General features: G+C 53.7%; 3 protein-coding genes across 3 annotated transcripts in view; 2 read left to right on the top strand and 1 right to left on the bottom strand.

Annotated features, from left to right (window-relative positions):
• Window positions 1–4,281: 4,281 nt before the first annotated feature.
• arf4 (small Arf-related GTPase) lies at window positions 4,282–6,493 on the top strand (the record flags this gene model as incomplete). Its single annotated transcript, XM_002950746.1, has 4 exons — window positions 4,282–4,363; window positions 4,449–4,621; window positions 4,887–5,012; window positions 5,529–6,493. The coding sequence occupies 4 exons, from the start codon at window positions 4,282–4,284 to the stop codon at window positions 5,691–5,693; spliced, it is 546 nt and encodes a 181-aa protein (XP_002950792.1). The 3' UTR covers window positions 5,694–6,493.
• Window positions 6,494–6,519: 26 nt separating this feature from the next.
• rpl8 (component of cytosolic 80S ribosome and 60S large subunit) lies at window positions 6,520–9,405 on the bottom strand. The gene is made up of 7 exons (XM_002950849.1): window positions 9,379–9,405; window positions 9,003–9,182; window positions 8,737–8,814; window positions 8,546–8,641; window positions 8,178–8,291; window positions 7,241–7,366; window positions 6,520–6,894 (listed from the first exon to the last, which is right to left on the bottom strand). Exons 2-7 carry the CDS (start codon window positions 9,180–9,182, stop codon window positions 6,709–6,711), a joined length of 780 nt encoding a protein of 259 aa, XP_002950895.1. The 5' UTR covers window positions 9,379–9,405; the 3' UTR covers window positions 6,520–6,708.
• Window positions 9,406–10,518: 1,113 nt separating this feature from the next.
• Window positions 10,519–12,828, top strand: part of VOLCADRAFT_91346 (uncharacterized protein) — a gene marked incomplete at both ends in the record, with an annotated part of 5,029 nt that continues 2,719 nt past the window's right edge. Inside the window, 3 exons of the mRNA XM_002950747.1 lie at window positions 10,519–10,884; window positions 11,266–11,364; window positions 11,845–12,372. Of these exons, the coding sequence (XP_002950793.1) occupies window positions 10,519–10,884; window positions 11,266–11,364; window positions 11,845–12,372 (993 nt within the window). The remainder of the gene's footprint in view (window positions 10,885–11,265; window positions 11,365–11,844; window positions 12,373–12,828) is intronic.

Here is a 12,828-nt window from a genome sequence, read left to right on the forward strand (position 1 = left end):
GGGTAGCTTGGCGCTTCCGCAGACGGGCACAACCCGCGTCTCCTGGGCGACGGAACCGCGCCTTCTTCCGGCCAGGAAATTCCGCCATTGTTCAAACATAACACTGTCTGAGCTTGGACCGGTTCATGATATTAAGGTCTCCAATCACGCTGCATCTTGGCGCGAGGCTGAGCCAAGACTGTGGCCGCCTGATTTCTGCTCCAGTAGCTCTATGCCGGCTCCATAGTTGGAATTGCTATTACGAAAGCAAAATTGATTCTGTCCGGTAAATGAAGAGGGGCTGCAGCGTAAAAAGCACTCGAACGCTTCTCAGTGAAAACAATAAATGGATTGATTCAAGCATGCGCAGAGTTTAATGATGAGTGTGTAAATTGACGCTAAACCCTATGCTACAGAAACCCTAGCGTGAACGAAACCGGATAGAAGACCGTCCTCTTGGGTCACACGGGGAAGACGAGCGGATATTGCCAAATATATAGCGATCTTATGAATTTCTAACATCCATGAGATCATCCTAACGTTCATACTAAAGTATAACGGCTTTCGTAGCCAGGGGGGCTTTCCTTTGGCATCGGAAGTCTTACAGTCGTTTACTGAAAGCTTTCCGCATGGGACTCAGTAAGCATCCGTATTTGCGCTGCAATATAGATTTGGTTTAAAATCGTTTTGTTGCTTGGCTTCCCGGCCTTTAACGCTTACCGCTGCACCAAATGTCGGTTAACTTGGTTAAAAGGCAGCGCCTCAAGTTCTTCACGACACAGCGGGGCGCTCATCAAGCCAGCTTATGTTTTTCAATTTCTAATATATTTGTATTCAGCACTTTGTTATGGAAGCGCCTTCACTAAGGGTGGTTTTAGGGAAGTTGCGAACCCGGTTTTGGGTGATTTCCAGGCCATGAAGTACTCAATTAGCCGCGTGATTGAACCTTCAAATTGATATAAAATTTTGGTTAAGAGAATACTTGCGCTGCTCGTCTTGCTCTTGCAAGCTATAACCATCCTTCCCGACAACGGCCAACCGATGGCTATTTGATGTATAGAGAGAGCAGCAGCGTGCCGTTGACATCGGCGCGCCAAGCACGGGCATAACTCTTAATACTTTGTTACCCGCATTGACAAATGTCATCAGAGCATCCATCGGACTACCTCGCCGCTAGGGCGGATCGCGCAGCTTCTCGCTGCCTAGGCTGGTCATACCAGTGCCACCAAGGGGCGTCACATTCGCTGTTATGTACTGCATGTATAAGGATGCCCGTAGGCTGACTTGCACGCTCCGCATCGCCAACTACCTGCCATGTTTCCAATCTTACCGTACAGCTCTACATGGGGGTGTCTTTTTCCACTCCGCCGTACATGCAAGCTTCCATTTCTCTCTTTCCATACCGCACGAATCGATCATATAAAATGGATACTAAGTAAACTGGGTTACAGGGATGTTCAGAATGCTTCCCTGTTGTGTAAATAACTTTAACTTTCTAAAGGGAAGACGCCTAAGAGATGGCGCAACGACGGCACAGAGATGTATAACTTTGTCAAAAGCGCTTCCAGTGCGTGCACTGTGATGCCTTAATGCGATGCATCCGTACAACATGGTGCGCACTCTGTGTGTGCAGGAGTGGGTGAAGTAAGTAGAGAAACACGGCACTCTCTGTCGAAGGCACACCGGGCTGCCGCTCCCGCCGACGTGTGGCTGGAAATCCTGTGTGGCTGGAAATCCTGTGTGGCTGGAAATCCTGTGTGGCTGGAAATCCTGTGTGGCTGGAAATCCTGTGTGGCTGGAAATCCTCTGCATGAAAGGGGATGCATGTAAGGACACACGGTCTTTCAAATCACCATTCACAATGTTTCTGACTGTTTTTGGCACGGCGCAGGGACATTGCCACCCCGCGTGTTTGGCACAGACTCACGCTTTTCCCCTGGTCTCTGCAACTAGTAGTATCTCTCACCTTGGAACAAGTCCTATGCTGCAACAATTGAGTGCACGCCGAAAACTTCTTCAAACTGGCGGCGCACAGCATCCACCCGTCGTCATCGTCCCCTCCCAGTGCCTCTTGGAGGCACCTCGCGAGAGCCGCCACATCAGGCTGTAGACACAATAGAGAAGTACAAGAAGTACATGAATCCCAAGTGAAGGTGAATGGTTGCAAGTGCACCATGGTGCATTTGCACGGTGGGAACACGTCAAGCAAGAAATAACACACCGCATTGTTGGGACTGTGTGTCCACTGGTCCCGGACGTTTTCATCGTCCACATCCCATGTCCACAATCTCCTCCAGTATGACACCTATCGCGGCCATTTGTTCACAGCTTCTACATGAAAGTAACCTAACTTCTAGATAAACATCGCTGTACACTGAAGTTGGGCAGTTATGTAATACTATTGTAAGGTTAGCGACTGTGACATGCTTGCCACCCAAGCCTACATGCTTACCCAACTCTTGTTGTATGGAAGCGTGATGCATCGCGTTAAAGCATGACTAAAGGGGGTGTTAAACTGTGAGCGGCTCGCCATGCACCCACGACTCTGGTTCGGGTCGGTTCGGGTGGTGGTATCTTTTAGTTACACACACACACACACACACACACACACACACACACACACACACACACACACACACACACACACACACACACACACACACACACACACACACACACACACACACAGACACACACACACAATGAATGAATGAGTACGGAGTACGGTAACCAGGCATGTAGGGTTCCTGCCCCACATACCGGAATCGAAACCAACACAGTACGCACGAGAGACACTTGTAAGTGCTCCCCTTACAGAGCTTTCATTAAATTCCTTTAACTCGCGCGATTCCGGATGCCTGCCTGAGAGTTTCCGGGCCGACCCCGCAATTGGTCGAAATTGCTCGGTAGAAGGGTTTAAATTGGCACGGGGACTACACCTGGGACAAGTTAAATTGCTGGGACAGGCCCTTGAATTGGCATCAGATGGACCGAATTGTTGGCCTGGCAGGGACATTCCGACAGTCAGAACTGGCCTGTTCCGGGTCTCAAATCGGGGAAGGAAAATAATTGTGCGACCTGGATAGCCCGAAGAATTGCTCTCCACGACCTAGTGTCCTACCCTCCCTCAAGTTTTCCTGCCCCACGTCCTGGGATCGAAACCAACACACACACATGAGGCACTTGTAAGCGGTCCTCTTGCAAAGTTTTTTTTTGGTAAATTTCATAAAGTCATGCGCTTCCGGGTTCCCAATCCCATCCTTGGCCAAGGTTTCAATCCCCATCCCACCGACAGGGTTCCCATCCCCATCCTCACCCCGACAGCAATCCCCATCCTAAGAGTAGTGTAGCAAAATCCTAATCCTTGCCGTGGCCCCAAAACCCAATCCTGACGTCGTCGCCCTATTCCCCATCCCGCCTGACCAGTACCTGCCCCCAATCCCCAATCTTTGCAACCCTCTGTTCCGGATGACGGCCTGAGCCAATCCTGCCAATTCGACAGCCAATTTGACACCGAACAGGCCAATTCGATACCCTGCCAGCCTAATTCGACACCCGGACAGGCCAATTTGACACCCTGCCAGCCTAATTCGACACCCGGACAGGCCAATTTGACACCCGGACAGGCCAATTTGACACCCGGACAGGCCAATTCATGTCCGGTCTGCCCACCCGCCAGCGCAGTTCCGGAGCTCCACAGCGCAATTCGAATACCTCCGGCGAGCCTGCCAGAACACTTCAAAATCCCCCCGACCCATTTTTCTGTCAGGAATAAAAGCCAGGCCGAGTCTGCAACAGAGCTCTTCCCCAATTCCAGCCCGGATCCTACCCTCCTCTGTTGAACCCGAGGACCCGTACCTGCAACAGTCGGCGGCCAATTGCGTGCATATCCGGAAATTGTGCGCTCGTTAATAGCAACGGCGAGAGGATATTGACTGTGCTTTGTAATAGTGGGATATCGGCCAATGCGGTGTGGAGGCCAGATGCAAGGTGGTGATTTGCATTCCTGCCGTACTGCGGTTTACTTAACCGATTTCCCAGAACTGCTTCACAGTGACGCAATCCACTCCATCGTGTTACCCCCTCTGAGCGTATCATACACTTTCGCTTGGTGTTAGACGGCACAAGGAGGTACAGGTGGCATCGTTCTTCCCCTTTCCAAGGAACAGATACGCAACCTTCACTTGTTGTATTTGGCCTGTAGTGGTTTTTGTGAGTATCACTTAGCTAGTATTATTCCATACTACGTGTTTCTGATAGGTGCGGGCAGGGCGAAGCTGGACGTCCACCTCCTGGGCGAGCATGGGACTTTGGATCAGCAAGCTTTGGTCGTTTTTTGGAGACCAGGAGGCTCGAATTCTGGTTTTGGGGCTGGATAACGCGGGTCAGTGCGACATGATCATGCCACAGAAACTCTCTACAGCGCGTTTGGGATTTGCGTGCACATTGTTTCAGCTGTAATTCCGTAGGTAAAACCACTATCTTGTACCGACTACAAGTTGGGGAGGTCGTCTCCACCATTCCCACCATCGGCTTCAATGTGGAAACTGTCACGTATAAAAATATAAAGTTCCAAGTATGGGATCTGGGAGGACAAACATCAATCCGACCTTATTGGCGTTGCTACTTCCCGTGCACCCAGGTGCGATATGTGCGTGCGTGCAAAGTACCACCACAGGCAAGTTCCTTAGTAGCCGTCTTGGCCCATAACTACCCGCATCGTGCTCTCTGTATGCATGACATATATTTTCTGCTCACAATAGCGCCAGAAACTGTGCACACGTACGCTAGTGGCTACCTGAATACCCGCTTAGGGTGGGGTCTCCCTATTCCCTGCCGCCCACATTATAGCTCCTCATTCGGCGCCGGCTGACAGATACACATGTCCTGCTTGGTCGCACTTACAGGCAATCATTTACGTTGTTGACTCAACCGACACGGACCGTATCGGCATTTCTCGGGAGGAGTTTAAGGCGCTTTTGGAGGAGGAGGAGCTCCGGGACTCGCTGATCTTGGTGTTTGCAAACAAGCAGGTTAGCGCTGATCCATTTCTGGGCTTCGTGGGGAGCATCTGTTTACGACAATGTGGGACGTTTACAGCAGGGCACCGTCCTGTCGCACCTTCACTGCACCTGGACGCTATGTGGGCCTTTCTGGCCATTCAGTCCGAGGGGGGGCTCCGTTCCGTGGGTATCACTCCATCCCTTTGGGTGTCATCGCCACGTTCCGTGTGAGTGCATGGAGCGCGGCATCCGGGATAGCATAGTCGTGGGTTTCGGGTATTATATCGCTCAAGGATTTATGGTTGAGTGTCAGCGTGCCATAGCAAGGGGGCATAGCAAGGGCTGTGTTTTACAGGGCGAGGGTTACCGGCTGCCAGTTTGTTACTGCCGTTCGCGGACTCAGCCCCTTTTTGCGTTGGCATCTGTTCGGAAAGGAAAGTTGTCAAGTACCCAACGTTCATAGTGTCGTCCGTTTTGACTGTTTTGAACTTGCTTATGGAGGCTTACGGTTTTGAGCGAGCTCCCAACATTTTTGCTCTGCCGCAGGACTTGCCAAATGCACTCAGCGACGCGCAGATTGCGGAGGGGTTGGGGTTGCATGGCATCAAGAACCGGGACTGGGCAATCTTCAAGACGAGTGCGGTGAAGGGCGAAGGGCTGTTTGAGGGGCTCGACTGGCTGGCAAACACGCTTAAGACGAGGCGGAAATGAGATGAAGTGGACTGAGAATTGCCATTTGATTTGTACCTAGGGTTTTCGATGGCGGTACCGGGACGTTTGGGCGGTATCCACGATTAGCAGGCATTCCTCCGTGATGGCCTGTTCTTGTGTGGCCTTTCCTTAGGTGCAATGACGCTCCGGTGCTCGTTTGAAAGTGTTCGTGTGAAAGTGTTACTTTGGGTTGGGGGCCTTTGGATGCAGGAGTGGATGCATTGTGGAGGGTAGGGGGGAAATGGGCGCGAAATGCTTAAATGCGGGGTCCAGGCGCAGCAGCCTATGGTACTATAGGTTGGTCATTTCAGCAATGGAAGTCCATGCCTGCGAATGCGAGGATGTACACATGACCGGTTCCAGCGCCACCTAGCGAATGCCCACATGGGTAGCGGGTGGAAAGAAAAGGGAACACCTTTAGGTCCCGTGTATGAGAAATTTTGGCTGTGGCGTTTTCTGCGCTACTAGGCTGGCTAGATGGGCACTGAATAGGTTACCTGACGGTTAATCGTGTCGATGACGCCAAGGATCTATTTGATTTCTCCGCCAATGAAGTGATCAATTATTGTGGTTTGAGGTGCATGTATGAAAATGCTCGCGCATATTTACTTGTGAGCCAGAGCAGCTGCACGTTGCAGTCGGTGACAGGGGACTTTTGGCGTGCTCGAATTGAGTACATTGTCTAAAATTCCCGATTCCATGCTTGAGCACGCTAAGCCATTTGCATATTTCCTGAAATCCCTATATGGCCAGTTTGCTGCACAGCTTCAGTAATGCTGTTTGTAACGCATCCAAGAAAACGACAATATCAACGAATGGCTCAAGCGAAACATTTGGCGAAAGATTTGTTACATTGCCCCGTCCCGCCCTGTGAGGGTCCAGCCACAGTCCAGCGAGGAGGCCGCCTGGGAAGGCTACCCGGAAGCGACATGCAGCGCAAGCCGCAAGTTCATAGACCACCACATAGACCAGCCAGCAGGAACCGAGGGAAGCCCAGGCACCACAAGCAGCACGTCTACTCGTTCTGAGCAGCCGCCTTGACGACGTTCGTGCCGCGGAGACGACCGGTGCGGCGGGCAGCAATGAGACCGACCTTCTGGCCAGGAGGCGCCGACCGGCGGACGGTCGAGGCGTGGCCAATATGCTGGTGGTTACCACCACCATGTGGATGCTCCACAGGGTTCATAGCCACACCACGCACCTGGAAAATTGAAGTCAAGGAGGTGGGGTTAGCATCACATCCAGTAGGAACCAGGGAAGGGGCTGATACATGGGAAGTACCGAGAGTCCGGAGGGTAAGGTGACAGGGACTGACTCTCAAAAGGAAAAACATGACCTTACTACAGCTTCACGGGCAACCACGATTACAACCGGATTTGAACAATCGAGCTGTCTAAAACAAAACAGCAAATAACCAGAGCTCGTAGGAAGCACTCTCGTCCCTGCGCCTCGCCATCCTCGAAATCTTTACGAAATATTTTTGGTTGAATCAAGCAACCGAGGCAAGCCGCTACCCGCCGTGGAACCCTACAAACTATCGCACTCACCTTCGGCCAGCTGTTGCGCTTGGCCTTGTACTTGAAGTAGCTGCGGCCTGCCTTCAGCATGGGCTTCTCCGTGCGGCCACCGCCCGCCACCTGGCCAACCGTCGCGCGGCACTCGCTTGAGACCACCTGCAGGGACATGAGCATGAAGCAACGATGAAGATATAAGCGCAAACCACATGGCCCGGAAAGGTGTTGGGAGTGGATTTTGAAACTGGCAATTGTCACTAGTATATAGTGAGCCAGGCGTCACAAAACAAGCTCAGACACCAGACTAGAATGCGTGCTTGGTCAGATTTCATGCAAACATTGATGGGCGCAAAGTAATTAACATCAGCCCATCCAGTTGCGACTGCCACTGCATTTGACAACTAAGATGGAACGACACATAGGCGTCCGGCTTAATGCCGCCAAACGCAAAATCGACAGCTCTGCTGTCAAGCATGAAGCCGCGTTGCGTCCGCAGAAAAACTCCCGCCCGATTCGTAACCACAAGAGCCTGACATGAGAGCTGCACTCTGCCCTGACGAGCTGAACTCGCCAACGGATTCTGCATGACCCTCAAGTTCTCAACGAATGCTGGCTGCTGACCGCCGTATACGTCGCAAGGATCACGATTTTGTCGCTGCATTCGCTACGCCAGCACTTGTCGCTTAATGCTTGCTGCTGCAACAGGGGCGCTTCGACCCTGTCGCAGCTGTCGAGCGCCCTCTTTCAGAGGCTACAGCAGCCGCGCCGCTCCGGAGTCACCGCTTCTGCTGTCCTGGAGCATATCCCAGCAAATTATTGCTGGCATCTGCTGCATGCACGAAGCATTTACTGCTGCCGAAGACAAATCGCAGCATCCAGCTTGCGCCATGAAAGCCCAACCACGCCAGTTTAGGTCAGGTCGTAACAATGCCACCCCTCGTAACAAAACTGCTCTACGACAGCAACATACCTTCTTGGCACCAGAGGGCAGCTTGATGCGGGTAATGCCAGCATCGGGGTTGTGCGCCACAACGATGGCGTAGTCACCCGAGCAGCGAGCCAGGGCGCCGCGGTCGCCCGCTTTCTGCAATCCGCAAGTCACACCCCTTAATTTACTGCCCGGACCCAGCTTGAATTTAATACCCGGATACCCAACCACGCTTTGAGATGCCCCATCCATCGCCAATACTCTGCACGTGCGGTTTGGTGAATCCCTTGGTGTACGACCGTGGAAATAAGCATGCTTCCAAATTATACAGCAAAGTCTTTCGAGATTTCACGCTGGTCGCAATGCTGCAGGAGTAACCATAGCTGATCAGTGTAACCTGGCTTACTGACCTCCTCCACGTTGCAGATGATGGTACCCTCGGGCATGTCACCCAGGGGCTTCACGTTGCCGATGGACAGGGTAGCCTTACGACCGCAGTAAATGAACTGCACGACAGGGGGGAAGAACAGAGGGATCACCATTCGGGTATAGTCCCCCCAAATAACAAAGTACTCTGCCCATATCATGGACACCCCTTTACCTGGCCGGTGTACACGCCCTCAGCGGCGACGAAGAGCGACTTCTGATGCTTGTAGCGGATCGGGTCACGGAAGGTCACCTACGCAAGAAGGGAAAAACATGTGAAAATAACTTAATTGTCGCGTATAATAACTTTGTTTCAAGGAAATCATAGGCATGGAGCGCCGACTCGCCGCAGCCGCCAAAACGATAATGCTGAGGGCGTACATAATCCAAAAGCTCCACATTTCTGACTAGCTCTAAGGACAATGCCTCTAAACGTCTTACCCGGGCCAGGGGAGCGCCACGGCCAGGGTCGTGCAAGACCTCAGAGACCACGCCCTTAATGTAATGGTTCCTCTCAGCCGCGTCCAGGACGCGGTGCTTAGCGGCACCCTTGCGATGGGTGTTGTGGGACTTGAAAATCCCACCCCGACCCTTACGCTGTGACCTAATAACGCGACCCATCTGCAGGCGTAAGAGGAGAGGGAAAGCAAGTAAGCCAAATCGCTGAGTGAAATGCTAAGTCAGTGTGCTAAGAAGCTAGTAGTAATACTACTATCAATCTCAGCTAATAAACTGAACAAAGCTTTTGTCAACACCGTCAGGCCGCCGCCAACAGAGCAGATACTAAAGTAATAATATTTTGCGCCCCCGGACACACCTTTGATAACGGGCCCCACCGTTGCGGGAAAGAGAGAAGCCGTTGAGCGGTGTCTGGCCAAGTCAAGCTTGAAGCTCCAGGGCGTCACAGTACGGCAGGCTCTGCAGCTCGAAGAAAACTTGACTGTTACCGATAAAAAAAGGCAAAAAGTGGTAAATTTGTTTGTATGATGTTTGTATGGTGTTACAGCGGTTACGCTTCCGCACCTTAAGACTCCGCATTCACGCCGATGTTCACAACATAAAGCCCTATCCGGTGTAGTTTTAAAGCACATGTAAAGCTTACATGGATATGGTGTAACGGTACCACTAATAATGTAACACATCTTCAAATGGTGACATCTAGTGGTTTCGCCAGCGACCTGCCTTGGACAACATAGTTTGCGCGCAGCCCCGTATTACAGCGGGGACATAGTTTTCGGCAGCGGGGACGGAGGGGGGGCCCAGCGAGCAACGTGCAGGGGAGAAACGGAAGCATTTGCGTGCAATCCAGCACAAACCCATCGAGAGGAAGGCCTGGAAGAGAGAGATTTAAACCCAAGTCACCCTTATTCACGGATCCAAACCCGGTGGTGCATGAAACGATGCCAAGCCAGACCAAGTCGAGCGTTCAGCTATTGATGTGAACGGCCCTTGCGCATCACAAGACGATCTTGTGCCGCGCCACTCGGCTGCTAGGATATGGTAAGCATTTGTCGAAACTTGTTGATAAAGCGCTGCAGCAGCGAAGTAAAACAAAATTGGTCGTGTCCCTTCGCCTACCGTTTCCGTACGGCCCCAGCTCCCGTACAGCCGCGGACTCGCTGCAGTTGGCACAAGTCGTATGAAAGCCTTCTTAACATATGTCGGGTTATCTCCGGCATAGCGACAATCAGTATAGAAGTAATCCTCGTGGGGTGTAGGTTCATAACCATATCCGTACAAATAGCGCTGCCGTACACTTGCCGTTCGCCGAGGCTGCACTACCTTGCCTTGGTGTAGTCCGGCGGGAAACACACTTCCCGCTTCCCGCTTAGCATATCCAACTGCATGCATCCGCCACGTTTACGGGGCCTTACTACACATCTTCGGTACGGGCCTCCACCAAGAAACGCGCAATATAAACGCGCAAACCGCTATGCTACCTCGTGTAATACCCAAAATGCAAACACTCCTATGCACCACCTCGCAGGGCTGCGCTAGCAGCGTCGCGGCATGGGCCACCAAGCTCTCCGGGCAACAGCCCACACCAGCCCCTGCCGCGCTGCCTCCAGCCACTACTACAGCCTCCGCCGGCGGCGGCGCCGCTACCCCCGCGGCGGCCACGTCACCAGCATTGTCGTCGGCTGAGGCAGTTGCGGCGGCGACACGGGCCGGAAGTACCATGTCGTGCCTGCGGCACGGTAGCGCGGCGGCGACGTCGGTGTCGGTCTTGTTGACAGAAGAGCTCGCCTCAGGCCGTTCACAATTGGAGCGTGGCTACCGGCAGCTGCCCTTGGGAGTGCCGCTCAAGGAGTGGGGTGACCTGGTGGGATGGGGGTTGGAGGGAGGAGGGAGGGGCCGATGGGGGGCGACAAACGGGGACCACGTAGGGGGAAGGGGGGGAAATAGTGGGGGGGGAGTTGATGGGGGGGGGGGATAGGGGCGCAAGTTCGTGTGTTTCGACATGAAGGGTGGAAACCCACTGAACGCAGCGCTAGGCTCTTCTCCGAGAATTTGCAGGCCGTCAGCTCCACCAACTGGCCATGCTTTGGCGTTGTTTCGATGTGAGCCTTTGTCTGAATATCTGTGTTTGTCTGTCTGTCTGTCTGTCTGGTGTGTTCGGGAAGGATGGCCCTTAGTCATGGCCTCCGTCAATCATGCCCCCCGCCGCCCCATGGCCCCCTTTCCCCCCTTTCCCCTTGAGCAGCACGTGCGCATGTGGCTGCTAACACTCCCTGCCGTACTGCGTCCGTACACGGACATGTTGTGCAGTCCAGGGGGCCTGCTGTTGGAATGGAGCGACGAGGTGCGGACGAGCAATCAAAGGCGGGCGGGGGAAGCAGGGAAGAAGTGGGAGAGTGAGGAGGGGAGCTAGGAAGACCCACCGAATAGTCACCTAAGCCCTGACCAAAATTGCTGGAACATAATCTCGTACGGGACCTGATGCTGGAGGAACGGAAGGAGGGAGAGGAGGGAGGGAGAGGAGGGAGGGAGGGAGGGAGAGGAGGGAGAGGAGGGAGAGGAGGGAGGGAGAGGAGGGAGGGAGGGAGAGGAGGGAGGGAGGGAGAGGAGGGAGAGGAGGGAGGGAGAGGAGGGCGTAACGGAGAGGAGCAATGCGGCAGACAGCACGCACCTGAACTCCGCAAGGGTTTTAGGGTTTTAACATACTGCATGCAGCTGCCATCTAGGACGTAAGCAATCTCCTTGACATTCTAACAAATCCGGTATTCCATAACCCCGGCGGAAACACACACACATACACACACACATACACACACACACACAGCTCTTGGCCGAAGCCGGAGTCAGCAACGCCTTCCATCGCAAGCAGCTGCTGGAGTATGTACGCCAGCTGCAAGCTGACGTGGCGACCCACCTAACGGAGCAACAGCAGGACCGGCAGCGGCAACTGCAGCGGCACCAGGGGGGAGCGGGGCCAGTGGCACCAGATAGGCGACCTAAGAGCTTGGCGCCGCCGGGGCTCATACCGGGGAGCATTGACAGCCCGCAATCTGACGGTGGCGACGACGACAGCGCCTACTGCGAGAGAACTGGTGCCTCCGTCACCGCGGCCGAGGGCCACGGCGGTGGCCTTCGGACGACGGCGGCCAGATCGCCCTCCGCCAAGCAGCATCCCTCCGACGGACCCATGGGTCGCGATGCGAGCCCCGACTTGGGTCCGGGTTTGCGTACCCCTGCCAAGTCAGTCAGTCCTAGGCGGCGGCGCAGCTTGGGAAACAGCGGCAGCGTCAACAGCAGCAGCGGCGGCGGCGTGAGAGCCAGCGGGCGGGAACTGTTAGCGGAGTACGAGCAGGTACGGCCGATGCCTTTTTTGAGGGGGGGATGTACAGGCGTGCGTCACGGCTGGGATGATGTACAAGTCGGACCGCAAGGCCTCGTGCAACCGGGTCTCGGGATGAAGAAGGAAAAAAACAAGAAGAGTCCCCCCCGGCGTCCTTTTAGAGCAGGAAGAGTTCCGTCTTTTGGTTTAGGAGTTGATAAGGCTACAAGCACAATAAACGTTCCGAAATTTCGCGTCATGAAGATTTTACCTAGGGTAAGAAGGGAAGGGAAGCAGCGGCCTCGGGAGCGGGGTAGAAGGAAGGAAGACAGCGGGGTCGAGGACGAGGAGGTTGGCGGGGGGGTGGTGTAGAAGGGAAGTGTTTAATGTCGGTGGCAAATGTAGCTTCGCCGGTGCCAATCTGGGAGGCATGGAACGTTTTTTGATGATACATGATACTTTGGACGTGGATACTCGTCTTTTCTTGGC

The sequence above is a fragment of the Volvox carteri genome, assembly GCF_000143455.1.
Source record: "Volvox carteri f. nagariensis unplaced genomic scaffold VOLCAscaffold_20, whole genome shotgun sequence".
Taxonomy (NCBI): domain Eukaryota; kingdom Viridiplantae; phylum Chlorophyta; class Chlorophyceae; order Chlamydomonadales; family Volvocaceae; genus Volvox; species Volvox carteri.